The sequence below is a fragment of the Stegodyphus dumicola genome, chromosome 8 (genome assembly GCF_044657685.1).
Source record: "Stegodyphus dumicola isolate Sdum_Otavi_A_Nest chromosome 8, ASM4465768v1".
Lineage (NCBI taxonomy): Eukaryota > Metazoa > Arthropoda > Arachnida > Araneae > Eresidae > Stegodyphus > Stegodyphus dumicola.
In genome coordinates, this window is record NC_140775.1 from 90,657,849 (window position 1) to 90,673,199 (window position 15,351).

At 33.6% G+C, this 15,351-nt stretch overlaps 1 protein-coding gene across 1 annotated transcript in view; it reads right to left on the minus strand.

Moving 5' to 3' along the window:
- The window catches only part of LOC118186684 (telomerase-binding protein EST1A-like), a 94,345-nt gene that overhangs the window by 58,671 nt on the left and 20,323 nt on the right, over window positions 1–15,351 (minus strand). Inside the window, exons 3-7 of the mRNA XM_035356809.2 lie at window positions 10,075–10,191; window positions 3,644–3,833; window positions 3,269–3,486; window positions 1,757–1,835; window positions 1,560–1,670 (exon numbers count right to left, since the gene is read on the minus strand). Coding sequence (XP_035212700.2) covers window positions 1,560–1,670; window positions 1,757–1,835; window positions 3,269–3,486; window positions 3,644–3,833; window positions 10,075–10,191 — 715 coding nt within the window. The remainder of the gene's footprint in view (window positions 1–1,559; window positions 1,671–1,756; window positions 1,836–3,268; window positions 3,487–3,643; window positions 3,834–10,074; window positions 10,192–15,351) is intronic.

Sequence of the window (15,351 nt, forward strand, 5' to 3'; positions counted from 1 at the left end):
GTTGACGCAGCGGTCAAAATAAATGCGTATATAAATATAACTAACTAAGATATTTTATACCAGCAGATGATTTTGTGTAGGGATTATTATGAAGATTATTTCTGTAAAAAAATATTTGCCTTCAACAATCATTTTGTTTATAATAATTAATCTCATACTTTAAGCAAAATTTTCGACCGGGTATTTTTACTGAAAATATTTAAAGAAAGAATTGCCATCTTTATGAGTGATCTATTTTTAGTCAAGATCAAGACTAAAAAGTCTCGTGTGGGACGGAAGGAAATCAAAGGCAGTTACCATACAGAATGGATATTTTGCGTCGCTAAGCCTAATTTCATTTTTTAAAAAAGTTTCCCTTCTAGCATTGTAATTTTTGGTATCATTTTAGATTATTACTTGAACTCTTGTATTGTTAAAATTAGTGCTTAATAATTTTTTTTCTTTATTTTACGTGAAAATATACTTAAAAAATTGCTTATCTTGTAAAATAATTTTTGGAAGCGCCATTCAAATTATTCCAAAGTTTTAATTGATTAAATTCTGCAATAAAATTTAAAATTAATAAAACAACACACCAAAGACTATTTACAGTAAGAAGTAACAAAATTTTAAATGAAGACTGAGTGTGGTAAATCTCGAAGCACAGAGAAGTATCACTTTCTAACTCTTAAGAAAATGAATAATCACTCTCATCTGCGTTAGTAAATGGTTCATTAACCATATGAGGGTATTCTTCCTCTGATAAATAGTGCCTTCCGGCCATAATAGACTGGAGGTGAGGCTTTCCGAAATAAAAAGAGAAGAAACGGAAATATATCTGAATGCAATGTAAAACTTAACAGAACTCCACATAAGTAACCCTAAAAGACGATACATAGTAGGGGAAAAAAATAAAACTAAAAAAAAAAAAAAAAAAAAAAGATTTGATATAAATCAGACACGCGAATGGTGAATGTTTATATTATATATTAGCACCTGTGGATTTAAAGAGCTCACCTCTGTTTACGATTTCCCTCCCCCACCCTCGCAACAGTTGTTGAGTAAAATACCAAAGTTGGGCAGAATATATCAAACTCAAGGTCAAGAACCTAAAACTGTGTTCATTTCAAAAGTAATGGACATAGGATGCCATCTAGTGGCCTTCAAAAAAAGGTTCCAGCTTAAAATGCGTATACGCATCACCCGTCCTCTGAGTGCAATCTCTAGTGATACGTGGATGGGACGCCCGGCTGTAAGATGCATTCTTAAGGAATGTGTATATGGGGTGCTCGTCCTGAAAAGGTTAAAACTACATAGCCATATAATTAGCATGATTTTTCTAAACCCAATTGTAGAACCAAGATGGTCTTAAATACCATCTCTCTCACCAAAATATTAACTAGAATTGGAAATCATCTGATATAAATTTTTCTAGCCCGAAAGATTTGATGAAAACTATAGTATATCTTAAAATGTGAAATGCTACTATAATTAAATTTGAAAATATCAAATTTAATTTGTAAGATATTATCCAATTAAAAGTTTATTTAAGACATATAAAATATTAAATTAAATCTTACTTTTCTCTTTGCTTCTTCAAATAAGGAAAGTAAACTTTCCTTAGCTGAAAGGAAGGGATTGCTTGCTGCTAAACTTCGCATATAGTAATAAACTGCATCAAGTTTTCTTCGCTACAAAAGAATATTTCAAAAAATTAAATTGTATTAAAAAGTACACAAGTTTTCTTAGAATTCTTTAAAAATACATTGATACATACAGTATTAAAAGCAAGAAGAGCTAGCTGGTGGTAGGGTCTGCCATTCTTAGGAGCTATCTGCTGTGCTTTCAAATACCAACTAAAGAAAAAAAAAAAAAGCATGAATTATTAAAACAGTTCCATTCAATATGAATTTTTCATCCATATTAAACAAATAATACTGCATTTTTCATAATACAAAGCAAATATTAAGAGATATTTTTAGCAAATAATATATATATATATTCATATATATTCAGCAAATAATTTTAAAAATAAGCGAGGAAAACATACATAAATGTGATGATGAAAAATAATCTATTAAAAAAAATTTTTTAAAAGAAAATTTTACATTTTTAAAATTGTCTTAATACTTTATTTAGTTAATACTTGATATTATACATTAACAGCTGCAAATTGAGTATATAAACAATGTCACTTTAATTGCTTTTCCTTGCACTCCCCCTCCCCAATATACACTGTGAAAACAAAGCAATTTTTTGTTGGCAAAAGATTAAGCGATTTTTCCTTAATTCAATTAGAAACTGAAACAGATGTGCAATATCGGTAAAAGCTTCAAAGAAATACAATGAATAACATTGCTATAAATTTTATATCACTATAAGTATTTTTTTTCATTTTTGTATTAAGTTATTATAATTCATTATTTCTTTTCCTAATTGGTACTTGACTATGAGACCATGAGATGAATATCATTTCTAGAGCTTCACTAAAGTCCATCAAAATGGTATATAAATACTAATATTTGGAATTATATTTACAAATAAACTTCTTATATTAGTAATTTACAACATTATTGGATACTTTAAACAACTTTTCTGTCATAACACATTGTACTAGAATTAGAGATTGACACACTTCACTATAGATTTATCATTTATATCTCTTATTACATAAAAATTTCTAATAAAAAATTGGTACTTTATCTAGCACCCACTGATACATCACCAAAAATACTGTCTGCCATTCCAATTTTTTTAACTTTTGCAACCCTAGAAGCAATTTTCGATTCTCCTATAAAGATGAGATTTTTATTTTTTTCTTTCTTTTAACATTTCCTTTTTCTGGGAGGTGCTTGCTTTGTTATTTGTGAAACATTAACTTCCATCTACAGATCGGCATTCACATGCAAACAATACAGCGTGTGGGGTAAGCAAAATGGAGGGATATGCAGCAGTGCAGTACAGCTAGTCATTACTTAACTTTTTACTTGTCAGAACTCATATGAAGATAAAGAGAAGCTATAGAGAATAACAGTTTGATGTCACTGCCGAATAATACTAGTTGAAAGTCAAAAAACCAAATTTTGTTGACAATAGCACCAAAAGACTGTTGTGGTTCTATTAACAAGTACCAAAGAGCGAGCAAGTGGCCAAAAATATGTTATATAGAGCCACTAAATATAAATTTAGGAATTTGTACCTTACAATACAAATATCTCTAGATGAAAACAATTATTTTCACTTAAATCAACGTTAGCTTAAAAATATAATGCAAATAACAAAAGCAAACCTTCTAGCTTTTCCAAAGTTTGATGTCTGGCAGACTTGCTCTTTATATCGAGCGAGGTCACCTAAATAAATCAAAATTTTTTGTGTGCTAATGAGAACAACACGAATCTGTTCAGGAATGCAAGCAGAGTTAATACATTCCATTTCTAAAAGTCTTGCTAAATTAAAGCCATAAGTTTCTTCTTGTTTCTCGAGCAAATTTTCATAAAATAGAGTCCCCTAAAGCAAGGGAAAAAAAATTCAATCATACAACAAATAATAAACAATTTTTAAAATAATTCATATAACAAATAAAAAAGAATGACAAAGTCTTTCTCAACTTTTAAACAGAATAACTGAAGAAAAATATTCAGTATAAATATAGAGCAGTTTCTACCTCAAGAATTATATTTAACAGATTTTCTTTTGCTTCCTCCACATGATCTGGATCTTCTTCCAGTCTTTTTCTAAGAGATTCAATTATTTGATAGAATGCTGTCTTCCAAAGACTTTGTTCAGGATTTCTTTCAGCACAATACTTTGGATCAGCAAGTATAATATTCTCATATCTTAACTGAAGTTTCCACCTGGAATGCAGAGATATTCTAATGAGCTTCAAAGAAAAATACCAAATTATTTAAAATCATTCAGAAAAATTATAAATTAAATACTAAAAAAAGTTTTATTAACACTGTTTATATATACATATAATTGTAAGTAAAATATAAAATACAATCACTATCAAAATTACTAATTCAATTTGCAAGGAGACCTTTAAATTCCTAACTTAATCTAAAGACAACCAGTTTGCAGCGATGCCTGCAGTATTCCAAACTGAGAATGCTTTTGCCCTATCATTAGACAGGATTAAAACAATACAACCAAGCTTCTAATACTTCTGCAGCTAACTACACATTCTCTTTTGATACTTGTTCTATTTTGAATAACTTAAGTCTTTTTCTTAATTTGCATTCTTCCACTGTTCTAAAATGTAATTGCATATATAAAATTACAAAACATTTAGCACCTTTAATGCTGAACCAATTAAGTAAAAAAATGTGTTTCTAAATAATTTTTCCTGTTCAAAAATAAAATGTTTTAATCATCAAGCTAGTTGTGATTTTTCCCTCCATTTACTATGCAGCAATAATACTTCAAGCTATCTTCTGTCATGTGAGAGCAATATCCTTCTCCAATCTGGCCAAGATTGAAAAATAATTGGTGTCTTCTTCAATATATTTTAAAACTATATATATATCAATTAAACAAACTCTCTACAACCTACAATTATGCTACTTTAAGAGCATTTTGAAATTTTAGAAAACAGATTGCAATTTATTTAACTACTTAAATAACATTCCTTTTACTTTTGTTTAACATACACTTTGTTTCTTCATTCAATTTAAGCATAATATATGAGGGTTGGAACTTTAATAGTGGCAACTATTTATTTACAAGGAATACAAAAGTGATTCATGTCACCATGTTTTACAGTCCTTCAATATAGTCGTCAGCATTATGTACAACCCATTTCCAACGATGCGGAAGTTGCAGAATACCTGTAGCAGTGCCTGTTTTGTTGATAGTTTGTGTTGTAGAATGGACCGGTCTACTGCCGCAAGAATCTCAGGAACAGTTTGGAAGCGAGTGCCATGAAGTGGTTCCTTCATCTTAAGAATTAAGTCATAGGCACAAGGGCTTAGATCTGGGGAGTATAGTGGATGGTAAAGCACTTCCCAGCCCCATCGCTTGAACAAATCAGTCACAGCTTGCGCTGCATGCGGTCAAGCATTGTCATACAAAATGAGAGGAGCGTTCTGCAGAAAGTGTCGCCGTTTTTTTCTCAAAGCTGGTCGGAGATTGTGCTCCAAAAATGAGCAGTAATACTGCACAGTGACGGTCTGCTGTGGGGGAACGGTATGCGTTAGGATGACACCATCACAGTCGTATACGAGAATCACCATAACTTTCACATTGCTGGGGTTCTGACGAAATTTCGAACGTCGTGGTGACCTGTGATGGCGCCATTCGTTTGATTGGCGTTTCAGATCTGGCTGGTACAATCGGGCCCAAGTCTCATCCAGCGTAATGATACGGCATAAAAAAGTATCTCCTTCGCGCTCATAGCGCTCCAGGTGGGTTCAGCCAGCATCGTATCGTAGCCATTTCTGCATTTCCGTCAATAGATGTGGAACCCATCGTGAAGCAATTTTTCTCACGGACAGGCGTTCCTTCAGAATGTGCAGCACAGTCGTATGCCAGCTGATGTCCATTTGTCCAGCCAGCTGACGAATCGTTTGGCGGTGATCACTGTCCATTAGTGCGGCAACAACTTGCACGTCTGCATTGCTGACACTCGGATGACCTGGCCACAGCATGTCTGCCACGTTTTGGCGTCCTTCATTGAATGCTTTCACCCATCTTACTACGGTTCTGTAAGGCAATGCAGATTCCCCGCAAGCCTCTTGAAGCCCTTGATGACACTGTCGTGCTGTACGACTTCTGGCACATTCAATTTTTATCCAACATTGTTGTTCTTGTTTTGAAAACATCCTGAAAATACTTACTTTAGACCGCGAGCTAATACAAGGATTTGTTCTTTGCGTCACTCTGCATGCACGTGACGTACGCAGGACGAGTCTTCTTGCTGAGAGGTAAGGTAGGTATGTAGTTCACGTGTGGTATAAGCGATATTCTTTGGTTTTGTTGCGTAGCGTTTTTTCAGCTGTGTTGCCACTATTAAAGTTCCAACCCTCGTATATATATATATGATTAAAGCATAAAATATGTGTATATATTTATACAATAATGTTTAGCAAATATAAGAAAAATAACATGGAAGACTAAACTGACCCCATGCAGTGAAAACATTAGTTCGTCAGGCATAAGCTCTAAAACAAAATGCTAGTGTTTAGTGGCTTTTATATATACCAATTACACAAACTTTCTGCAGCCTTTAATTATATCAATTATGCTACTTTTAACTACAGCATTTTGAAATAATAGAAAACAGACTATGATTTATTTCAATATAAACATAATAAAATTATCAATATATAAACTAAAATAAGAACTGAATTATTATGTCTTATTTAAACTGCTTCCTTTTTATACTTTCTCATTTCTTTCACCCTAACACAAGGAATTAAATATTACAGTTTAATTCTCATTAGAATTATAAGAATTTATCTTTTTCTTATAATTGCTACACATTATTATATAAATATAATATACACATATAATTTATGCTTTAATCATGTATTTATTTTGAAAATTAACTATTAAACCTTTTTAAAAGGAAATAAACATTTGAAACTTTGAATATAACTTAAAAGCATACGGAAATGGCCTCATGTCTCATTAAAAGTGAAAAACTATTATGGATACGGGTACCAGAGCCAGACACTTTCTGAAAATTAACTTCTACTAAAGTGGCCATGTTAATACATTAATAATGCATATCAATCTACGCTACTTTGTAAACAAATCGGTCCAAATCATGCATGCTCATGGTTGCAACCACAGTATACAAGTAATACAAAGAAAAACCACAAAACCTCATGCAGTGAAAACATTAGTTCGCCAGGCATAAGATCCAAAATAAAATGCTAGTATTCAGTGGCTTTCAGCCGATTATCCAATATTAAGCAAGTTTATTTTGAAGAAACAGAATATAATACATGTGATTTTCAGAATTTTAATGATGTTACAAAATGTTTGGAGGGGGGACTTTAACACTTACAGCTGCAGCTAAAATTTCATTAGTATATAACAGTATAATTCATTAGTCTACTCTAGATAATTAATACTTACATGTTACAGGATTAATGCCACTTTTCTATTATGTAGTAAAATATCATAACTCTATATTTTTATTAAACTTTTAGCGTCTAATGGGTTATATGGCTGATAGTAAAATTTAAAAAATTCAAGAGGGAAGCACATGTATTACAAATATACGAGTTTGTGTCCCACGTGAGTACTGGACTTTGACTAAAATTTTCCCACAAATTTTGAGATTCTCTCTCATTCAGTCTACATCCAGTTACAAAGCGAGCATGTCCTAACCTATACCTGTGAGTCTGTTTATGGTTTTTGATGCTTTTGTTACTGTAAACCAGTGGCTAAAAGTAAGAATTACTTTTAAAATTGAAAGGTAAATCAATTATGTTTTAATTCCCTTTTCTACTGAAAATTTCAACATGGGACATATACATCCCTCTCGAATTCTCATTGGAGATAAATGTGTCCTTGTTAGTTTTTGTTCTTTTTCTGCTCAAAAATATGTATATATATACAGGGTGTTTCATAGATCATGGGACAAACTTGAAGGAGTGGTGCAGCGTACTAAAACATGAATTTTTTACAAGACTGTAGGGTCGTAAGTGACGGGTTAAGGCAGAAACGCAAAAAAAAAAAAAAAAAAAAAAAAAAAAAAAAACGACATGGCAGGAAAATGTGTTTATGTACAAAATCAAAGCAAAGTGCTTCTTTGTAGCAATACAGTATTCACAAATAAATGTTCACAACTGCGACCACCAGCAGTAACACATGCTTGGTAATGTCGCAGAAAGGATTAATAAACATTTTGAAAAACAACAGGCATTTTGCACTTGCTTGAAGCCGCAATGGATAATCGTCAACAAGGTCTTCCAGTGAGTCAACGGGAGTCTCGTAAATGATGCTCTTCAGATAGCCAAAAATAAAAAAATCCTAGCTGTATAAATCTGGCGAACGGGGTGGCCATCGAACGGGTCCACCACAGCCAATACATGGGACCGGAAATGCCCCATCCATGTAATTGTTGACCCGCATGCAGTTATGGGCTGGTGCACCATCATGCTGGAACCACATGCGATCACGAATGACAGCCGGAACATCCTGCAGCAATTCCAGTAGCACCTCTAAAAATATGATAACATAAGCCATTTGTACCTGCAGGTAAGAGGTATGGGCCTATGAGGTAATCGTTAACAATACCCGCCCACACATTCATGGAGAAGCGGGTTTGGAATGCATGTGAACGTGTGCCGTGTGGATTATGAGTTGCCCACACGTGCATGTTGTGGATATTCAAAATGCCATCCTGTGAGAAAGTTGCCTCGTCCATGAATAGCACATCCAACGGGAAATCCGCCTGCTCCGCACACAGCTGCAAGAACTAATGATAGAAATGAACTCGAAGAAGGTAATATGTCTCTTGCAAGGCTTGAACTCTCTGCAAATATTATGGGTGCAAACCATTTTCCTGCAGTACTATCCAAACGGTGGAATGACTCAGCTGCAGACAACGTGCAACAGCTCTTGTACTTGTCTGAGCTCATTCATGCGCAATGTTCAAGATGAATTCTTCAATGCGAGGTTGTCGTGCACTTCTTCTTCCATTCCTAGTGTCAGAGATGGCTTCAAATGACCCGTTTTCACACAGAGACTGATGCAACCTCTCAAACATTGTGTGCTTCGGCATACGCCTCTTCGGAATCCGTTCCCTGGTACAACAGTAGCGCTGCTCTGTCGTTCCCATTAGCAGCACCATACATGAGATGCATGTCAGCTTTTTCCCTGTGCATAAACTCACCCATCATGCTCGACATCAGAGTTGCAAATGATCCTCTCGTGCATCGGATCGTGATTTGACCGGCTCACTACAGCCCTCTACCGCTCCTATTATTATTAGTGTTCCCTTTTTTGAACATTTATTGTGGATACTGTATTGTTGCAAAGAAGTACTTAAAGTTGATTTTGTACATAAACACATTTTCCTCTTGTGTCATTTTTTTTTGCGTTTCTGCCTTAACCCGCCACTTTAGACCCTACATCCCTATACAAAAAATGCATGTTTTAGTATGCTCCACCACCCCTTCAAGTTTGTCCCATGATCTATGAAACACCCTGTATATATATATATATATATATCAGAAAATGGAAGCTAGATGATAGAGAACTGTAACAGCTTGTTAATCGTTTTTGAGATGAGCCTGGGAGGATGCAGATCCATTTCAAGATAGTGGGTCTGAATATGCACGCTTCTTCCCCCCCCCCACAAAGATGACTTCAGAATCTGAGATAGATGAAAGTAACTTTCTTCAGGAAAATCAGAAAAGCTCAAGTTCATCAAGAAAATACTGAACCAGAAGTTAATGGCGGGACTAAAGAAACATGCGAATTTTTTGAAAATGTAAAATTAAAAAAATAAAAATATATATTTTTTAAGTTCTTGGATATTTGTGTTGCCATTTTACTATTTAATTCATAAAAAGTAAATATATATATATATATATATATATATATATATAAATTAAAAAAAAAAAAGCAATGTTAAAGGGTTAAAGATTACTGAAACATTGCTGGGGAGCTTATCAAACACATTATATTTTGACTTAAAATTGTTCCTTAATTTTCATTTCCATTTCAAATAATACATTTTGTTCATAATTACATTTGAAAATTAATCAAAAGATCCATTTTTATATTTAAAAAAAAAATCCTTCTCTTTTAATCCTCTGATGGTCATCCTCGAGCTTAGCTCACATTCTAAATGCAGACAGCAATGGATGCAAACAATACAAATTACAAATTTACTACTGACAAATATTGTGCATATTTGGAAGGAAGAGACTTGCTTAGTGTTGCAACAGCCAAAGGGCTAAAAAATTCTTTCCATTCTTAAAATATTTAATAATATTTTCAAAATGAAAATAGAAAAATTTAGCAATAATGCTTATAGTTAAATTTATTGTATGTTCTATATTTTTAAGTCTTTTTATAACATATAGCAATACATAGCATTACAACAAAGATGTCAGTGAAACCTAAAAGTAAAATTACCTGCACTGCCTGAGAGCATTAACATTGGTGTTACAAACTCCTTTAGATATCAAAGATGCTAATTCCCTTTCCAAGACAACAATATCATGCAAATTCTTCTCTACTATAGGTTTTAACCTAGAAATGAAATATATTACAGAAAATTACAAAGTTTCTCAAATATTAAGCCATTTAAAAAATAAAATATGAATATTTCGATTTGAAATGTAAAGCAACAGTAACAAATATAGAACTTACAAAACATTAAATAAATAAAGGTACTTTAGTATTATCCCGCTGACTGTGAAACTATCGCGAGATAATGCTATTTAGCACCACTTATGGATAAGCATGACATACCAGCAGACTTATGACATCTACACTTTGGGTTGATGTGATCCCTACTGATTCTCAATTAGCCATCTTCTTTTATGAACAAGGATATAAATTAACTACTACTGCTGCTTTTTTTAGCTTGAATTTTGAAAAAAAATTATTAAAGATTGATGCTTGCCATCTACAAAATAGCAAGCAAGCTATGGATTATTTTCAAGTTCATTGAATCCTTCCATTTACCCCCCCCCAAAAGTATTGAAAGACACGATACGGCCAACTGAATATAGCTGACAAGACAGTAATAGACTGTAAAAGTTACCTGCCAGAATTTTGCACTCATATTCCTCTAAAATCATATGGCCTATTAAAATGATAGAAATCAATGAAAGCCTTTTTACAAAGTTTGAAAACAAAGCAGGCAGAATACTGACTATTTATTAAGAAAAGAGGCATCAATTCATTCAGAATTCTACAGGAATGATTGGTGCAGCTTTGGAAGAATCTCTACCAACTTCTATGATTCGATGGTAGCCAACTTTCACAGTCAGAAGAATAATCTGTAAGTGCCCATAATTTGGTTTACAGCTGAAATCAGTTAAAGTAAAACATATCCAATTATCAATTAGTATTAACAAATAATGGAAATTTACGCAAAAAATAAATGATTTTCTTAATAACCACAGAAATATATTTAAGAATCTCTCACCCACAGTCACTTCCATCAAAATTAGATGGTTTTATAGCTCTACTAGCTTATACCCGCACCTTTGCTCGCATTGATATCCTTAAATAAGTTTCAAAGACTATTGAAAAGAAAAGAAAATAATCTGACTTTTTTTCTTATTACCTGACCAGGATAATCAGAATAAAATTTTAGTTACTATTACTTATTTTTTAAGTTAAAAATACACTCCGCGTAAAATTTCAGTATATACTGCTCTTCTTCGAGATAAAAAGAAATCCATATTGATGTCATTAAGATGCTATTCTGCATAATTTTTAAAATTTGATTTGGATATATCAAACATTGCAATCTTATTTTTTTTTACTAAAAAAACTAAAATAAAATATAATTTAAAAAACTGAAAAACATGCATATCTCACTACAAAAATAAATAACTTTCATTACCAAAATTTCAAAAAGTTTAAAGTATTAATAAAATGTTAAAAACAATAATTCTTTCTTGGATGAACATGAATAAGATTATTATTCTAGGATGCTTCTGTATTCTATATTGTATGTTTTTCCATTTGGTGCTAATACATATTAATTCCTGGCTTTGGATACACGCAAACAGGCAACATATAGCAGTTGATCATGGGAAAAGCATGACTTTTCCAAATGCACCCCTTTCTACCTGTAATGTTTACCCTTGAGCTTTGTTAATAGTAACAGCAAAACTAAGTTTGATTGTAAACTGCAGTCTTTTAAAATGAAATGGTAGGTCAGTGGGGATTATTGGGATTCGAGGTATAACACTTTCCCCTTTTCCTACACCTGTTAAAATAGTGGTGCCGATTATATTCTGACTTAATTGCGTGATCCAAAGCCTCGTTTCATTACACAGTCGAGGTGCATCTATATTTCGCATAAGCATAACTGGTACATTAGTTTCAATTAGGAGTTTATGTGAGTGAAGGTACACCTGATAGCTCTAGTAAGGAAATAAACAAAACGAGATATCTTACCATTTTATTAATACTTTAAAATTAAAACAGGTGTTGGTTAGTATCATAGTAAAAAAAAAGTACTTAAAAATATACAACTTATACAAAAAAATTTCTTAGAAACGAAAAATAAAAACAATAACAGTATTTCACAGAAAAATGTGATTTCAAATAATCATAACCGTTCTTTCTTCAATTGTAACACTATAAACATTTCTCTGTGGGAAGACCTACTCTATAACATCAGTGCACTCTAACGTGTGACAGGCATAATACTTAGTATGACATTCGTAGTTTCCTAAACAATTAACAGATGTTGCTGTAAAAATTGTACGTTTTAAACCTTAAAATTAATATTGTTAAATAAACATTAAATGTTGAAAGTTTCATAAAGATAAGTTAAACCAAGGCCAACTTATACTCAAGGCCTGCCAGTGCAATTTTTTTTTTTTCGGTGGCCTCCATGAAATTTCTACTGAACGCAAGATGGCTACTGACGAACTAATATTCTGCTGATTGATCTTCTAATGGTACCGCTTCAATCCATCGTGTATAACGATCGATGATGGTTAGAAGGTATTTGAATCCTTTGCAAGGAGGTAGTGGACCCACCAGATCTATGTTTAAATGCTAGAATCTGTGTGGAGGTACTTTGAATTCTCCCAAAGATGAATGTGTATGTCTGTGAACTTTAGATCTTTGGCAAGATAAACATGCTCTAGTCCATAGTTGGCAGTCTTTATTCATATTGGGCCATATGAAACGTCGTGTTATCAATTTTATCGTAGATCTTATTCCAGGATGAGATAAATTATGGACTGAAGAAAATATTTTCTGCCGAAACTTTGCAGGGATGCATGGTCGATTATAATTTGTAGAAGTATCACAGTAAATTTTCTTGTCGCTGTCCGGTATAGGGATCTGCAGGATTTTTAAGTTTGGGTTGTTTTTAAGTATCTCCAAGTCGTCATCTTCTTGACAGTCTACTATAGTTTGTAAGTCTATTGCAGATGGTACAGAAATGGTGTCTATGCGAGAGAGAGCGTCAGCGACGGTATTTTCATGCCCTTGTATGAATCGGATATCGGTTGAGAACTGGCCAATATATCACAGTTGTCGAGCTTGTCGTGGCGAAGCTTTTTCCAAATTTTGTTGGAAGGCAAATGTTAGTGGTTTGTGATCCGTGTATATTGCAAACGTTCGCCCTTCTAAGATGTATTTGAAATGTTTTACTGCTGTATAGATGGCTAAGAGTTCTCTGTCGTAGGCACTACATTTTTGTTGTGCTGATGTCAAATTTCGGGAAAAGAAACTCAAGGGTTGTTTTGCATTATTCACAATCTGATGTAAAACGGCTCCAATGGCAGTATCGGAAGCATCAGTTGTTAGCGATATTTCAGCCTTTTCGGATGGGTGAATTAAATTTGTGGCATGAATAAGTGCATCTTTTAAGATCTGGAAGGCGTTTCTTGTTTCTGCCGTCCAGGTTATTTCTTTTCTGCAGTTCTTTTTAATACCACTGAGCAATGTTGTTAAAGGTTGTTGCAATTTCGCACAATTTGGTATGAATCTGTGATAAAAATTCACCATACCTAAAAATCGTCTTAAACTAGTAAATGACTTTGGTTCTGGGAAATTTTTGATGGCATCAACTTTCGTTGAAAGAGGTTTAAGTCCCTCAGCTGACACTTCGTATCCCAGGAATGCAAGTTTTGCTTGACCAAATTTACACTTTGCTGCATTAATACACAGGCCATATTCGTTTAGTCTCTCGAGGACTGCTCGTATATGTTTTCGGTGAGTGTCTTCATCTGGAGAGGCTATCAGAATGTCACCCAAATAGCAAAACACAAATTCTAGTCCATTCAACACACTGTTCATGAAACGTTAGAACGTTTGAGCCGCATTTCGTAGGCCGAACGTCATGAATGGGAACTCGAATAAGCCAAAGAGGGTGAGAATGGTCGTTTTCGGTATATCTTCTTCGCGAACTGGAATTTGTTGGTATGCTCTAATGAGGTCTATGGATGAGAAAACTTTTTTTCCAGCTAAAATGGAACTGCAATCTGTTAAAAATGGAAGAGGGTATCTATCAGGAATCGTGACGTTGTTTAACACTCAATAGTCTCCACAAGGTTTCCAATCACCTGATTTCTTCATAGCGAGATGTAGTGGGCTCGACCAGTTACTTTTGAATGGCCTGCATAAACCCATTTGGAGCATAAATTCAAACTCCTTTTTAGCCACTTTAAGTTTCTCAGCTGATAGTCTCCTGGCTTTAGCGAAAACTGGTAGACCTCTGGTTTCGATATAATGTTTGATGTTATGATTTTTAACTTTATTATTAACGACATTCAGTTTTAACAAATCCGGAAAGTCATTAATGATACATTTATATGGATCATTTACGGCATTTAAAATCGGAATATTATTATTGTTATTTTGAAAACAAGGAGTTCCATTGGTCGTTAAGAATGTAGTACCATCAATCAACTTGCGATTTTTAGAATCTACCAATAGGTTAAAATTTGCAAGAAAATCTATCCCTATTATCGGTTTGTTTACCTCAGCAATTACAAAAGGCCATGTGAATGATCGTCTGAGTCCAAGATCAAGCTTGAGTAATTTTTGGCCATGTTTTAATTTTCATACCATTTGCAGCAAAGAGTTCTAATTTTGAGATGTTTTTTTTATCTGCAGGTAAGGGAGGAATGACAGAAATTTCTGCCCCGGTATCTATTAAAAATTGGGTAGCCGATTCTTTGTCGCTGATGAAAAGACGACTCAGCTGCACCCCTTGTCCCTCCGTCGTCAATGAGAGACGGGGAGCTGGTTTTCCGGACTATTTGTCTGTGATGTTGAGTAGTTGCAGGGTTGTTTACACATAAATGACTTATCACCGAATTTTTTTATGATAGTAACAAATATCACTAGATCTGTTACGACAATAGGGACGACTGTGGCATTGCTTGTTTAAAGCAGAAACTTGTAAGCTAAGTTCACTAACCTGTTTTTATAAACTTTCAATCACTTCCGTTTTTACTGTTATGGATGATGCAGCAGCTATTTGGGGAGTAACAGGGTTTAATTCCCAAATCTTATCGGCCATTGTAGCCACTTTTGACAAATCTTCACTACTAACAGATATAATGCTATGCATATTAACGGGTAAACGTTGTAGCCACAATGTTTTTAGGAAAGTATCTGTTACTTTATCGCCAGCCAAATTACGCATCTCACATAGCAATTGAGATGGCTTTTTGTCACCCAGTTCTAACTCACTCAGTAATTTTG